This window comes from Heloderma suspectum, chromosome 3 (assembly GCF_057233095.1).
Source record: "Heloderma suspectum isolate Gila_16-S chromosome 3, 16-S_ref, whole genome shotgun sequence".
In the NCBI taxonomy this organism is placed as follows: domain Eukaryota; kingdom Metazoa; phylum Chordata; class Lepidosauria; order Squamata; family Helodermatidae; genus Heloderma; species Heloderma suspectum.
The window spans coordinates 185,303,195-185,319,823 of NC_139460.1; the positions used below are offsets into that span (position 1 = coordinate 185,303,195).

The 16,629-nt window shown below is 45.6% G+C and overlaps 1 protein-coding gene across 13 annotated transcripts in view; it reads right to left on the reverse strand.

The window, feature by feature from the left end:
- Positions 1–417: 417 nt before the first annotated feature.
- Positions 418–16,629, reverse strand: part of GBF1 (golgi brefeldin A resistant guanine nucleotide exchange factor 1) — a 265,435-nt gene continuing 249,223 nt past the window's right edge. For 11 of the 13 annotated variants that reach the window (XR_014788747.1, XR_014788745.1, XM_084841340.1 and 8 more), the window contains one exon: positions 418–1,765. Coding sequence is in view for 11 of the 13 variants with exons in the window: in XM_084841340.1 (XP_084697466.1) it covers positions 1,479–1,765 (287 nt within the window). In the remaining 2 variants the exon portion in view is untranslated. Of the gene's footprint in view, positions 1,766–8,717; positions 8,949–16,629 lie in introns of those variants that run through there. The other 2 variants (XM_084841344.1, XM_084841343.1) reach the window with 2 other exon arrangements.

Here is a 16,629-nt window from a genome sequence, read left to right on the forward strand (position 1 = left end):
TGCTAATTCCTATTACATAGTGACAAGCAGAAGTTGATTTTAGCTTTATTTCAGTCCACTGCAGATTGTAACAAGCAAGCCTTCCCCAACCTGTTGCCCTCCAGATGTTTTGGGCTAAAACTCCCATCACCTGACCATTTGGCCATGCAGTCTGGGGCTGATGGGAGTTGTAGTCCTAAATATCTGGTGGGCATCAGGTTGCCTGATCAAGTCTGAGATTCCCAGTTAGTGATCTGTCCCCTCCTACTATTTCTTGCTGAACATCCCCACTTTGAACCCTTGGGAGATCACCTTGCTTCAAGAGGAGCAGAGATCAACCTTTGGTTAGTTGCTTTGTGTGTGGCAAATGGGCCAAGGATAACACTGCTCCCACTCCCAACTGACCTCAACTGATCTAGAATCAAAAGGCAACTGGTCTTTATTTTCAGCTCATATTTATTCCACTATAAAAAGTCAACTGACTCCACACGCACGCGTGCATGCACACACGCAAACACAGAGTCACCTGCTGTTCCACACAGTAGACACTGGCTTCAGTTCCCAATGGGATTCTGTAATAAATGTGGAGAATTTTAGCCTAATGCAGAAGAGGAAGGAAGCACTAGATGAGACACATTTCACTCTGGTTTCATGCTAAGGCCAGTGGTGCAGGAGAGCCTCCTAAAGTGAGACACTGCTAGCAAGGATTGGAAGAAAAATTAGCAGCCCATATACAGCATGTATAGTAGAGGCTACTTCCTGCCCACTCCCAGAGGCCTCTCACCTCAATGGGCACTGTTCACCCTAGTCCCTCCATCTCACTTGGCAGTGAGCACAAGTTCAGAATGCCTGGAGGGCACATTTCAGAATGCCTGGAGGGCTGAATTCAAATGGAAGGAGTGACCTCTAGCGTAGAACTTGGGTCAAAATGCTACTGCTTAGTCTCAGAGAGAATTTCCTGCTGCCCCAGGCCTCTGCAGCCTTTCCCACATCCTCTGGTCTTGTTCAGTGGGCAGAGATCTTTTCCAGCTCCTCCCAAAAGGTCCAGCATGACATTGACAAAACCCTGAAGAGTCAAGAGCCAAGGAGTGGCATTAGGGAAAGCCATGTGCTGGGTCAGTGCCAAGGAATACTGTCAATAAAGTAAAGGGGCATATGCATACTGGGAGCTTCTTTGCTTGATTTCTTGTGGGATATGGCTTTTTTACTCCCCTTTGCAGGGAGCTCTACCATTGTTGGGATCACAGGCAGCAGAAGGTCTGTGGTGAAGGACTGGCTGTTGCTCTCAAACTCTGAAAAGGAGGAGAACTGGCCATCAACCAGACAGAGATTCCCTCTGCCCAAAGGGAACCAGGCCATGGGCTCTAGAAAGTGGGTTGCTACTCTTCTGTTAGGGCTTTCCCTTCCCTATAGCAATCATGGCTTCTACCACACAGAGCATGGCCAGTATCCTGTACTGTCTTCACCCCTGCAGCCAGCTGTCCTCTTGATTCCTCTCCTCAATTGACTTCAGAGGTCGTCATGGGATCAGTCGGTCGCTGTGAAGCCACAAGTGGCACAGGGGAAGTGGCTTCTATGAGGGCTGGGTTCAGAATAATAGGCAGAGTCATAGGTGGCACTCCCACCTGTAGGGGGGAAGCCAGAGGCTGAAGAATAAGAGGTTGCTGTGCCATTGGCGGAGGTACATCTTTTGCTGAGCTCACTTTCACAGGTGGTGCTGGAGAGAGAAACTGTGGTCCAGAGAGACCAGAAGTGCTTGGGCCAGGCATAGAGGCACTCTCAGAGTCTGCAGAGAAAAAAAAATAGATTTTACATTTGCTTAAGATTGTAAACTTGTGGAGGTTCCCTGCACGATTTAGAACCCTGATCTTCCAGGCTTTTAATTCACAATGGTAGCTTACATAGATAGAGAAGGCTCCCCACAGCAAAAGGTATCCCTCAACAAGTGAGGAGCAGCTGCATGACCTCAGGAATAGAGCTGAACATGGGGCCCTGAAGCCCCTTTATTGCTATTGCTGTTCAGTCAAGTAATGCCTGAACAGGGCTACTCTTGACTAGGCAGGAATGTGCACACATAATTTCTCCTTTTTCTTCCTCCAACCATCACCTGATTACTTTCTCTTCTTTCCCTGTCTTGTTCATGATTTTCACTCCTGAGGTTCTTTCCCATGGTGTATCCTCTTAATCTTTAATAGCAGTTTATAAATTTGTCTAGCTTTAGCCTTTTTAGTTTTAGTTGCAGTTGCACTTGGTTTTTTTAGGGATTTTTTTTTTTTTTGGTTTAAATCTACTGTCAAAGTAATTCACCCCTCTCTTCAATTAGACCATATGATATGCCACCTCAAATCCTATACTGGCTTCCCATTCTCTTCCTCAGCCAATTCCTCCTTGCCCATGTCTATGTTCCTTTAACTCTACCACCATCAGCTGCTCTCTTAAATGGCTCTGTCCATTCTTCCTTTCCCCCTACTCTGGGACTTCCTCCCAGAATGTACATGGCTCTCTCTCTCTCCCCCTTTAAACCCCTCCTCAAAACCCAACTTCTATGTGAATCCTTTGGCTTAACCTCTAACTCAGGAGTGGGCAACTTGTGGCCCTACAGATGTTTTGGCCTACGATTCTGATCAGTCCTAGCCAGCCTAGCTAGTGGTGATGAATAGGCAGGTTGCTTTCCTGTAACTGAAGTTCAGAGTGGCCATCTGTGCATTCACACATATGGGCTCTGTGCCTGCATGGAGCCTTGATGCAGGAAACAACCATAGCCAAGGACTGTTTCGGCAGGAACCCTCCCCCTCTGTCCCATGGTGCATGCCTACAGTAGGTTACTGCCTAGTCCCTCAGTTCCTTGAGACCACCTAATGTGGCCTCGGATCCAAGAGAGAAATTCACACCTCGGTGTCAAAACTCAGTACAAGCATTGACACTGAAGCGGGGGCAGTGGGGGGGCTGTGTGAATGCACAGATGACCACTACAGTTACAGGTAAGCAACCTGCCTTTTTTCTTTGTGGTCTCTGTGTATCACACATATGGGTGATTAACAAACTCACTTATCGGTGGAAGGTAGGTGTCTGTCATCCCTACTGTAGCAGAGCCGACAAACGGCTTGACAAAAACTGCAATCCTGTACATCCAGTACTGCAAAATAAATGCAGACAGTTCCAGTAGCGAGATGCCCCTTCCAGTGGCTGTTGAAGTGGCCATACCCCTCGTCAAATGCGCTCTGATCAAATTGGGGAGCTTGAGCCATGCTATTTGGTATGCCAATTGAATTGTGTCCACTATCCAGGATGAAAACTTGCTTTCCTGTAACTGAAGTTCTCTGAGTGGTCATCTGTGCATTCACACATATGGGCTCTGCGCCTGCATGGAGCCTTGATGCGGGAAACAACCATAGCCGAGGTGAAACTGGCAGCCCCTTTTTAAACACCCCCCAAGAAAAAGATGTTGAGACTTTAAAAAACTCTCTGTCCTAGACCTGTAAAAAACTAGTGCTCTCCGAAAATACAACGTGTGGAGGGTCAATTCCAATGAAAAAGATGGAGATTGGAAAACCATTGGTAAAATAATGTCCTGATTAATATGGAAAATCAGAGACTACTTTAGGAAGGAACGCCAAGTCTGAGTGAAGCACTGCTTTATCTCTATGAAACGCAAGGTATGGGGGTCATCACACAATGCACAAAGTTCCAATGATCTCCTCACCAAAGTGATCGCCACCAGAAAGGCTACTTTCAAAGATAGCAACTGAAAGTCCATGGGGCTGAACCAAGGGGTTCAAACAATTTTGAAGTTTGGGCCTTTAGAACGACCGAGAGGCTCCATTGCAGCACTATTGAGTGCTTCGGGGGAGCCAGATTTTTTAGGCCCCTCATAAACTGCCAAACAAATGGGTGCATAAAAGTAAAGAAACCTTGTCTAGGCTTGTGAGAATCAGAAATGGCCGCTAAGTAGACTCTAATGGAAGAACACTTTCATCCTCTTTTGAACAGTGAATTCAGAAAGGAAAGAACTCTATCAATTAGTTTCCAAATGGGGTCGAAATCAGAGGATTTAGGAAAGACAACAAATGTCTTCCATTTGTTGGCATATTCGTTGGTTTCCTAGCAGCCTCCAAAACAGATCTCAGTTCCTGCGAGAGGGTGTGCTATTTCTCCCCCCAAAATTCTCCATGCCATTAGCTTGAGCAATGAGATGTCTGGGTATCAAACTCAACCTTTGTCCATGGATAGAAAGCTCAGTGTTGATGGTAGGCAAAAGGAAATTTCCTGGGGCTAACTTGAGTAGAGTGGCAAACCAAGCTTGCCTCAGCCACCACGGAGCAATGCGAATGTAATCTGTCTGTTCCACTCTGACCTTACAATCACTTTTGCGAGGAGAGAGAATAGTGGAAAAAAGTAGAACTCGCTTGTCCATCATCGAAGAAAAGCGTCCCCTTGAGAGAGTTTGCCCAGACCCGCTCTTGTGCAAAACCTGGGACACACCACATATCTCAGAGGGGCAAACAGGTCCATCAAAGGGTTGTCCCACTGGAGAAACAGATGATGAAGAACGGCATGCAACAACTGCCACTCTTGCAGCGATAGGTAAGTTTGGCTTAGGGTATCTGCCAACAGATTGTCTTTCCCTGAATTATGGAGAGGTGTCAATATGTCCAGGGTCTGAAGATGTCCAGGGTCAGAGCAATCAGGCATGATGAATGCGTGCCACCCTGTTTGTTCAGGTGCCATACCACTGTCATGTTGTCGGTAAGTTTGGTCGTGAAGGTCGACCTTGAATGCACAGAGTGCTTTCTTCACCACCAGACGCTCCCAAGTTTTATGTGTTGGCGTCTCTCAGCTTGGGACCATAGACCTTGTGTTCATAGTTGGCCACAGTGTGTTCTCCAACCAGGCAGAGAAGAATCAGTTGTAAGACCCTGGAGTTTGTTGGATAAATGCAACACCTTGAAGCAAATTTTGCTGATCAATCCACCAACCAAGTGTCTGAGCAATTCCTGTCAGGATCGTCAAGCGCACTTGGCATGCATTGCTGTACCATGGAATGAACAGAGGAACCAATTCTGTAAAGGTCTCATTTGTAGCCTTGCCCAGGAAACCACATAGATTATCGCTGCCATGAGACCTAAAAGTCACTGGATAAGGAAGGCTGTGGACATCCTTCTTCAATATAAGTCTGTGAAGGTTTGAGGCAAGGCAAGGAAAAGGATTAGGCCTAGAGACCTGGAGGGGTTTTTTTTGTTGGGAAGGGGTATCCCTGAGAAGAGTAGTTTCATTTCCCCAGTTAAGTTTCATTTCTTCAGGTTTGAAACAGTACTTCCGGTTATGAAGAAAGGTATATAAAGAGAGTGAGAGAGCCACTAAGAGCAGAGTTGAGGAGACCAGAGCCTGAAGAGGGAGCAGGAAGAAGCAGCTTGGAAAAGTCTAAGTACAGCTAGGGTAAAAGAACCTGCATTTTATAACTTTTATTTTCTCTTAATGCCTTTTGTATCACTCTGCTTTATTGTGCAAATACCTTTAACTGTGATTTGCTTGCTTTAATTTACCAGTAAACTATTATGGCTAAACAGTTTCTATGTATAGTGTCAACCACCCCACGACTACAGCCTAAACCCCATGGTATTGGAAAGGGGAAGGTAAAAAGAAGGAAGGTGGGACTATTAAGGAGGCAAGAGATCCTTAAGGATCTCAGGGGGTCCAAGTCATTAGGAGAACCTTGACAAAGTTGTTTGAAAGGTCGGCCAGGGTCGTGGCCTGATCCCTTGGTAGGTATGCCCTGCCTGTCACTGAATCCAGTATCGTGCCGATGAACAGGACTACCTGGGCTGGGACTTATCTGGACTTTTCTTTGTTGATAAATAAGCTGTGAGGAGGTTGCAGACAGTCACTGTAGCCTGCACTACCTCCTCCCGAAACAAAGCAATGATAAGCCAGTCATTGAGACAGGGATATATCTCGAGCACAAGAGTCCAAAGGTGTTCACATACTGCCACTATGCATTTTGTGAACACCCTCGATGCCGTAGCTAGTCCAAATGGAAGGACTCAGAATATTTATTTATTTATTTATTTCATTTCTATACCGCCCAATAGCCGACGCTCTCTGGGCGGTTCACAAAAATTAAAACCAAACAACACACAATAAAACCTAGCAGCAGTGCAGGAGTTTAAAATACAAATTTAAAACAGCAAAGATAAAAATTTAGAAAGCTAACATGCTAAAATGCCTGGGAAAATAAAAAGGTCTTCACCTGGCGCCGAAAGGAATACAATGTAGGCGCCAGGCGAACCTCACTAGGGAGCTCATTCCAGAGCCGGGGTGCCACAGCAGAAAAAGCCCTCCTCCTAGTAGCCACCCGCCTCACTTCCTTTGGCAGGGGCTCACGGAGAAGGGCCGCTGATGATAATCTTAAGGTCTGGGCAGGCACATATGGGAGGAGGCGATCCTTCAGGTAACCTGGCCCCAAGCCGTTAAGGGCTCTGAATGTTAAAACCAGCACTTTGAATCGGGCCTGGAAATGGACTGGCAGCCAGTGCAGCTGGAAAAGTACTGGCGTAATATGAGCTCGCAGGCCAGTCCCTGTTAACAATCTTGCTGCCCTATTTTGGACCAGCTGAAGTTTCCGGACCATTTTCAAAGGCAGCCCCACGTATAACGCATTGCAGTAATCCAGACGAGAAGTTATCAGAGCATGGATAACTGTAGCTAGGCTATCTCTGTCCAGATAAGGGCGTAGTTGGTATACCAGCCTAAACTGATAAAAAGTGCTCCGTGCCACTGAGTTCACCTGTGCCTCAAGTGACAGTTCTGGATCCAAGAGCACCCCCAAACTACGAACCTGATCCTTTAGGGGGAGTGCAACCCCCTCCAGAACAGGTTGAATATCACCTAGCCGGGCAGACGAACCACCCACTAACAGTACCTCCGTCTTGTCTGGATTGAGTTTCAGTTTATTAGCCCTCATCCAGTCCATTACCGTGCCCAGGCACTGGTTCAGAACAGCCACTGCCTCACCTGGTTTTGATGAGAAAGAGAGGTAGAGCTGGGTGTCATCTGCATATTGATGGCACCTCAGCCCACACCTCCGGATAACCTCCCCCAGCGGTTTCATGTAGATGTTAAACAGCATGGGGGATAAAACAGAGCCCTGTGGAACCCCATGGCACAATTGCCATGGCACAGAGCAATAACCCCCCAGCACCACCTTCTGGAATCGGCCATCCAAGTAGGAGCGGAATCACTGTAGTGCAGTGCCTCCAACTCCTAACCCAGACAACCTATCCAGAAGGATACCATGGTCGATGGTATCGAATGCCGCTGAGAGGTCCAGGAGAATCAACAGGGTCGCACTCCCCCTGTCCCTCTCCTGGCAGAGGTCATCCCACAGGGCGACCAAGGCAGTTTCCGATCCAAAACCAGGCCTGAAGAATTCAAACATGTCCTGTCCTGAGGAAGCGAATATATTTGTGTATGACCAATGGATGGCTATGTGGAAATACATGTCTTTTAAGTCTACTGCTATAAACCAGGGACCCTTCTTTAACAGCAGAGGGATCACCAGGGTAACCATCCAAAACTTTTTTGGTGTGATAAAGATATTTAAATCTCTGAGGTCTGGGGTACCATGAAGTATTGGGAGAAAAAGCTGTCCATTGCTCAGTGCAGAATAACTCTGAATGGCACCCTTGGTGAAGAGGGGTTCCAGTTTCGAACATCAGGATAGAAGGAGGCAGTTGTAGACAGAAATGGAGAGAGTCAAAGCCACCACTTAGGGGCACTATCTGATGTCAATCTAGGCTGGCGGAACTGGTCTGCAGAGGATCGCTTTTGCTGCTGCTGGATGTTCTGGTAGCAAAAAGGCCTATCTTGCCTTTGATGGGGTTGATATTGAGGAGACTGGTGGAACCAGCAGTGATACTTATAAGTTGATGGTTGTTGTGGGGTTTGCTGGCCTAGTCCCATTTTCTTTGCTGTGGTTTTGGCCTTTTGGATGGTGTCCATTACCTTGTCAGTCTTTGAACTGAATAGCCTTCCCCAACGAAAGAAAGATCCTTGATACAAGACTGTGTCTCTGGAGTCAATCTGAGCCATGCATGTCTACGTAAGGTAATAGCTCACACCATAGCCTTTGCTCTGCAGTCAGCTTGATGATGGGCGGTGTTAATCTGCTGCCTGGACAGCTTCGGTGCTTCTGTTTGGAACACCCTTGCCAATTCCTGTCCAAGTATCCACAAAGCGAGGTCATTTTGTCCCACAAAAATAGCTAACAAGCTATAGTGGCCTGATAGTTTCCACCTGAAGACCCAAAGCTGAAGATGAATAGATCTGACGTCCCAACATATCCAGCCATCTGCCCTCCTTGTCCAAAGTGTAGGGTTTTTGTGAACACACCCCTGGGATGACTCAACAATGATTGAATTCGGTTTAGGATGAGTAAAAAGGAACTCTGTGTCCTTCTGTTGTACACGGTATATTGACTCCAACCTCCTTGATGTAGGTGTCATTGATGATGGGGCCTTCCATGACTGATGCACCATTTGAAGACATGTCAGCAGAAAAAGAATTGATACGAGAGCCGAAGCCTCTGAAAACTGCATCAAATACAACATCCTGAATGTTCTCTGTGGGTTGGTGAGTGTCAATACCCGATGACTGTGCCATCCACAAGACTTGTTCAGTGAAGAGGGCTATGTCCTCAGACAGAGAGGCTCTATCTGGTGCGCTCATGACCTCATCTGGTGATGACATCGATGGCAGTACTGAGGAATAAGATGATGAATCAGACTGATAGTCCTCAACCAACTGTGGGGAGGACTCATATTCTCGTCATGTGTCCAGCCGTGCCGATGGGGGTATCAAAGGCAGTGGACACATAGACACATCCAGGCTTCCATCACTACGTTTATCATCACTTGCAGCAGTTCCTTCCTTCCAAGTGATGTTGATCTTGGAGGGACCGGATCGTTCACCTGCTGGAGAATGTGATACAGTCGTTGATGGTGGTGGTTGAAATCAAGGGGAGGTTGCTCCCAAATATCTAGACTGCTCATAGTATAAGCCTTGGTCTCTATGGTATTGCCACTTATCCCAATAATATGGTCTATGCAGAGGAAACGACCAATCCCATTCCCTTAAGGGAGAACAGGATTGCTCTCTCCTAAACCAGTCCCGATATGTCTCTCTCCTTCCTTCGTAGTGAGATGAGCTAACTGAGTCAGGAGAGCTTCCCCTATCGTGGGGGAATCATAGGTGTTAGAGGCCTTGGGCTGTGCTGCTCCCATACCAGAGAGGTATCCTTTATCCACTCTGAAGTGGAAGCTGCTTGAGTCGGATCCGACCTAGGGGAGCACCTCCCACTTAGGGGAGCACCAACATGGGGAGCACCTGTATCAACGAATCCAGTAAAGGAGGCAGGGGCAGCAGAAGAGGTGCGGAAACCTGTCTATGCTGTTTCACCGCCTTCTTTTTCTTCTCGTTTTGAACATCCAAGGCTGTCTTGTGTTCTCTAGCCTTTTTAGAGATTTTTTTTTTGCTGTGGTAAACATGACCACATGACCCGGTGGGCCTGCTTGGAGAAACCTTGACAGTGTGGGCAGGTTTCCACCACATGCGTCTCACCCAAGTAAAACTAACAAAGTAAGTGCCCACCCACTGGTAGTAATTTGTTATCATACTTCATGTGCTTTCAAAAAGGTGCCTTCAATACATGCCCCCCTCAGCGATCAGGGACTGCAAAAACTAAACAAATGAAAAACTATTCTAACTATATATTTTTTAAGAGTAAGAAAAAAATGCAGGTTGCTTACCTGTAACTGTAGTTCTTCAAGTGGTCATCTGTGCATTCACACATATGGGTTCTGTGCGTGTGCTGAGCCTCTGTCGGAAAAACTGCTAAAGCTAAGGGACGTTTTGGTGGGAACCCTCCCCCACCATCCACTGCACATGTCCCAGCAGGTTCCTGCCCATTCCCTCAGTTCCTTGAGACCGCATAGTGTGGCCTCGAATCCAAGGGAAAAATCCCACCTTAGTACCAATAACAAAAGCAACACTGACACCAAAGTGGGGATGGTGGATGGGTGGTGCACATATGACCACTTGAAGAACTACAGTTACAGGTAAGCAACCTGCATTTCTTCTTCATGGCCCCTGTGCTTAACAAGCTCACTTACTGGTGGTACGTGTCTCATGACAAAACTGATGACAGCATTGCTCACCCAAAAGCATAGTCGGAATGTGCCCTGACATCCAGTTTGTAATGTTTTACAAACGTTGATGATTTGGACCATGTCACCACTTTACACAAATCTGACAATGGCACACCTTTGCCAAAGGCTAAAGAAGTGGCTATCCCTCATGTGGAATGCGCCCAGATGTGAGATGGATGCTCCAAGCCTGACAAGCCATAGGCTAAGTTTGCCTAAGTTTGTGAAATCTGGATAGTTTGCACAATCCAGGAGGCTACCCTTTGGGAAGAAACAAGGAGACCCTTTTTAGGGCCACCACAGCAAACGAAAAGTCACTGTGTCTTACAGAAAAATGCCGTCCTTGACTTATAAAAAGCCAGTGTCCTCTTTACATCCAGGGCATGCAACTTCCTTTCCAGATCAGAAGATGGGTCTGGAAAAAAAGTCAGAAGTGAGATGGATTGGTTGACATGAAAATCAGAGACCATGTTTGGCAAAAAGCCAATGTGGTCTCAGGACAACTTGTCTTTATGAAAGATCATGTAGGGATGATCAACCCGTAAGGCACACATCTCACTAACACATCTGGAAGACAATAGCAGCTGAAGATCTGTGGTAGCAGAGGTTCAAAGGGCTTAGAAAGGAGGGTGTGTAAAACAACAGACTCTACTGAGGTACTAGAGTTCTCACCAGGGGTGCCAAATTCTTTAAGCCTTGCAGAAACTGACAAGTAGTAGGGTGCATGAAGAAGGAAAAACCTTAAACTTGCCCTCTATAAAAAGAAAGAACTGCCAAATAAACTCTATGGACGAAAGTTTTAAACAGTTTTGAAACAAGTGATGCAAAATAAAAGAACATCTTCATTTAATCCCTGAAGGGGATGAAACCATGGAGATTTGCAAACTTCAAAAACGCTGACCACTGAGCAGCATAGGACCAATTCAGTATGGACTGTGTCGAAAACCGGGTCCTGGATTTGCTGCTCTGGTTGTTGTACTTCGATATCCAACAAACGGGCCTTTCTGCTGACTTGTTCAGCAAAGTTAAACATGTCCTCCGAAGGAGAAGCTCCCTCCTGTTGTCATGCTACATCATCCGGAGAAGGAACAGAAGGTGGAACAGAGGAGTAGGAAGAAGAATTGGCCTGGTAATCATCAGCTGAATCATGATGCAAAGGTGGTTGAGGAGTTGGGAATGGAGGAAGGGCTGGTTGCTCCACAGCGGAAGAAGGCAACTCTGTCGGCTTGGCTGCTACTGACTGACTCCCTAGCAAGGATGAGATTAAGCAGCACAGGTGGGGGTGGAACAAACTCATCAGTTGCAGGAGGATGAGCTACAGATGCCGATGGCTGTGGACAGTACCAAGGCAAGGCTGTGCCTAAGTATCTTGTACAATCATAGTAATATTCTTGATCACGAGAACAAGGCCAGTCCTTAAAAACATAGTGCTGTAGTGGCAGATAGGACCAATCCGAACTTCTATCCTAATCTCCATGAGGATATCTAGACCTCTCCCTATATTGATATTCATGACAATAATCGCCATACCTGAATAACTCAGGAGAAAGGAAGCGGTGCTCACAGTCCCTAGGAGAAGGCAATTGGTGCCAAGGAGCCTCATCTGCCAATGGCAAATGAAGATCTCCCAATGGGGAAATTTCTCAGTCCTGAGAAACCAGTTGTGAAGGGGACAACTCTAAGATCTCACCTTCCGATGCTGTAGAAATTGGTTCAATCACAGGAGCAGTCTGTACTGACGAAAGGACACGAATAGGCAAGCCCAGTAAAGGAGGGAGTGTCAGGACCTTAGGTACTGAAGGCTTATCACTGACCTTCTTCTTTTGGAAGCTTAGCTTTTTTTGAAATCTTCCTCGTGGCCAAGAGTGCTAAAGAGTGCCCCAGGGTCAGAGGTTCACGACGCTCAGTGGAACCTGAAGGACAAGGAGACGATGGCTTTGATATGAGCTGCTCCCTTCTCCTTTACAAGACAGTTGGTGGAATTCTTTGGATCCTTTGCCATCAAAGCCCTCCTCCTTTGAGCCTGTTGGATCTATTGTTTCATGTCTGTTTCATGAAGGACTGGCACAAAGAACAAGCGTCAGGCAGGTGGCCTCCACCCAAACAAAAAAGGCAAAGGGAGTGACAGTCAGTGGAGGGCAACTTGACTCCCACATTTGATGCATTTGTGGAATGGGGCCTTTGTGACCATATGCAGACTGCAGCCGCAGTAGACAACAAAGGACGAACAACAGATGACGATTTTTTCTTCTTTCAGATGAAAACAATGACAAAAAGGGGAAAAGAGAAAACCAATGAAAAGACCTCAGCACCAGTATCGGTGCTTACTGACAAAAAATTTCTCTACGCGCAGAGGAAGCTCCCGCAGAGGCCACTGCTAGACAGTCAAAAGCGAACTGAGGGAACAGGCAGGAACCCACTGAGACATGCTCAGTGGATGGTGGGGGAGGGTTCCCACCAAAACATTCCTCAGCTTTAGAAGTTTTCCCGACAGAGGCTCAACCCAGGCACAGAGCCCATATGTGTGATGCACAGAGACCACGAAGAACGAAAGAAACAAAGAAATTAGACAAAGGAACCAGACGAAAAACCTCAGCTAAACACACTAAACTCTTTCTAAAGAGCAGGAAGTTCCCTACAAGACATGATGGTCAAAAGAGAACTGAGGGACTAGGCCAGAACCTGCTGTAGGCATGCGCAGTGGGACGGTGGGGGAAGGTTCCTGCCAAAATGATCCTCAGCTGTGGAAGTTTCCTGAGTTGAGGCTCTGTGCAGGCACAGAGCCCATACGTGTGATGCTCAGAGACGACGAAGAACATGGGAGTTGTAGGCCAACACATCTGAAGGGCCACAAGTTGCCCGCCCCTGCCCTAACTGAAGCCCAAGCATGTGCAACTGTATTTGCTCTTATTCATTCCATGTTACGTTTGCCTTTCTCCAAAGGCAGGGGTAGCCCCTTCTGTCTACCCCCTTCTCTGATGACCTTCTACTGTAAGGCAAAGTGTTTTTATTCATAGAGGCCTTTAGCCTCATTAGCTGCCTTATGGCCCCTGTAAATGTGCAATCTGCTTGACTGGCTGTATTTTATTGATGTTTCACTTTTAATGGTTTGAATTTTACTTTGTATTTTACTATTAGCTACCCTGAGCACTAATTGTTGTGGTGGAAAGACAGGATACAAATTTTACAAATGAATAAATGACTCCTCCCCTCCCTTTGTTGTATTCTCCACACTGTGAAGATTGTAAGTGTTTTGGGACAGGGATCTGTGGGGACTTTAATGCCAGGATGGGCAATCATTATTTGATTGCCCATCCTGGCATTAAAGTCCCCACAGATCCCTGTCCCAAACCACTTATAATCTTCACAGTGTGGAGAATACAATACTGGAAAAAGCCTTTGGTTTAGAACTAGAAGAAGCTGAAAATGTTCCCTGTATCTCAAAGGATAAGACAATTAGTAAATATGGCCAAGCTCTTTTTTCTTTAATTTTTAAATTTCAGCTTGTGTGTTTTAATGGGGTTTTTTAGACCACTCAAAGGGGTATTAAATGCACATAACCAATAAGGAGGCCAATGTAGTTGATTAGAAATTGGGTCATCTTCTATTATTCCATATGTGCAGTGTCTGACAGTAGAAGACAGACCAGAAAATGACCATCTTACATTACAGGAAATACAATCTTGGGCGCTGACAGATCTAAAAATGCCAGGCAATCTACAGGGTAAGAGATGGTCCTTGCAAATTGACTCTAATATAAGGCAGATGTTATGAACCAATAATTTTATTTATTTATTTATTTATTTATTTATTTATTTATTTATTACATTTGTATCCTGCCTTATATCATTAAGATGTCAGGGCAGTGTACAGATAGAATCAATCTAAACAGTATAAAACAATAAATAATTTAAGCTAAAAGCATATTAAATCATTAACCAAGCTAATACCAATTAAAAAATCTAAAACAATAAAACAGTTAAAACAGTGTGCAACTTTAGGGAATGCATTAGCCTTCAAAGGCTTTGGTAAAAAGCCATGTTTAATTTGGCGCTGAAATGAAACCAATGTCTGCGTCAATCGGGTCTCCAAGGGGAGGATGGCATTTCACGGGGGGGGGGCACAGCAGAGAAGGCCCTCTCCCATGTCCAACCATAGTGTATGTCTTGCACCAGTGGGACGCAGAGAAGGGGCACCTCCAACAGATCTCAGTCCTCAGGCAGGCATATATAGGGAGAGGCGTTCCCTCAAATATTGAGGTCCCAAGCCGTTTAGGGCTTTAAATGTCATTACCAGCACCTTGAATTCCGACCAGAAGTGTATTGGCAGCCAATGCAATTCCTTTAAAACTGGTGTTATATGATGAGATGTTCCAGTCAACAGTCTAGCTGCTGCAATTTGTATTAGCTGCAACTTCCAAGTTGTCTTCAAGGGCAGCCCCATGTAAAGTGCATTGCAGTAGTTTAATTGGGAAGTTATCAGTGCATTTACTACTGTGGCTAGGTTATCCCTGTCCAGGAAAGGCCACAGCTGGCAGATCAGCCAAAGCTGGCCCCAAGTACTCTGGGTCACGGAGTCCACCTGGAGCTCCAGTGACAGGAATGAATCTAGAAGTACTCCCAAGCTAAACACCTGCTCCTTCAGGGGGAGTGCAACCCCATCCAGTATAAGCTGCTTATCCAATTCTCAGACTCGGGAACCACCAATCCACAGAGCTTTTGTCTTGTCAGGATTTAGTTTCAGTTTATTGGCCCTCATTCAGCCCATTGCAGCCTCCAGTCCAGCACCTTCAGCGCCTCAGCTGACTCCAACGACAAGGAGAAGTAGAGCTGAGCATCATCAGTGTGCTGGTGACACCTCACCCCCAAACTCCTAATGACCTTGCCCAATGGCTTCATATAGATGTTGAACAGCATGATAAGCTACAAGAACTACGACAACATGCCCTTGAAAGGCCCTGGAATATCTGCAAGATTTACCAGGACATAATTGGTACACTTAAGACCTTATTTCACCACTACACTATCTGATAAAATCTCTGTGACCTCACGGTCTTGATTTGATAGGGAATGTAAAGCTATGAAAAAGGAGCTGCATAAACTAACAAGGCAGATGAAGAGTACTGGCACTGATAAAGCTGCTCTGTTGCTACAACAACAACGGAGAGTTTACAAAACATTGCTTAGAAGGGAAAAAAAGGCCTTTTTTTGTCAATAACTGGAAGTCTTTGGGCCTTGCCCTCACTGAGGGGAATGATCCTAAATTTTAAAATTTGATTCAGGAAAGGTTTTCTCATAATTCTGTTGAGGGTGCTCCCCCAATTACGCTGAAGCATGGGTTTCCCACTTCAGTGGCATTTTTGGAAGCAATATAAATATGCATCCAGCTATAAATGAGAAACCTCTCAATCTCCTGGATCGGCAGCCTGTCTCCTCTACTGAAATCAAGGATTTGATTTTGACTCTTCATTATGGCAAGGCCCAAGGGGAAGATATGATTCCTCCTGAGGTCTTTGTTGTAGGCGTTGGTTGGTAGTCTTCAATTCTAGTGAATTCATCTATTTATATTAACTTAACTGGCGATCTTCCTTTAGGCTGGTGCTCTAGTACTGTCGTGCCAATCTTTAAGAAAGGTGAACCATCAGACCCCTGCAATTGGAGACCTACTAGCCTTCTAGACGTGGCCTCCAGACTATATTTGTGATACCTTGTAAATAAGTTGCATGTATGGGACAGTAACCAATCTATTATCCATGAAGAACAAGAAAGTTTTAGGAAGGGTTAATAGATCAGGCTTATGTATTACATCACCTAATTCATAAAACCATAAAGGGCCCAAACAAGGTTATTTTTGGAGCCTTTGTAGATTTGTCATCAACTTTTAATAGTTAGGGAGCACCTATGGTATAAATTGGTCAAGACAAATATCAATAAAAGACTACTTTGGCACATTCAGTTACTTCACCAAAACTATTTACTGCAGGTGAGAACGGGCTTACAGGATAATCTTAAGCTGTTTGCATCAACCGAGGGGTGAAACAAGGTTGTATTTTGGCGCCCTTTTTATTTAATTTGTATATCAATGATCTTATTCTTGGAATATCTTCCCCTTACTTTTTTCCTCCCTCAATAGCTAACCATAAGATAGCAGTATTGCTTTATGCAGATGATCTGGTACCTCTATCCTTGAATAAAATTGGCTTTTAAAGGATGCTATCCAAATCTAGGCAGCTTTGCAAGAGGAACAGCTGACAGTTGACTACTCCAAAACAAGAATCATGGTATTTGGGAAGAGGGCTCCAAAGTTTAATTGGGTACTCAATGGGGGTGCCTTGGAACAGATCCACTCATTGACATATTTGGGCTTGCATTTTCATGAGAAACTCTTATGGAAACTACATTTAGATGCTACTAAGCTACTGTATGCCAGATCTACTGGGCAGCTTAGGAGG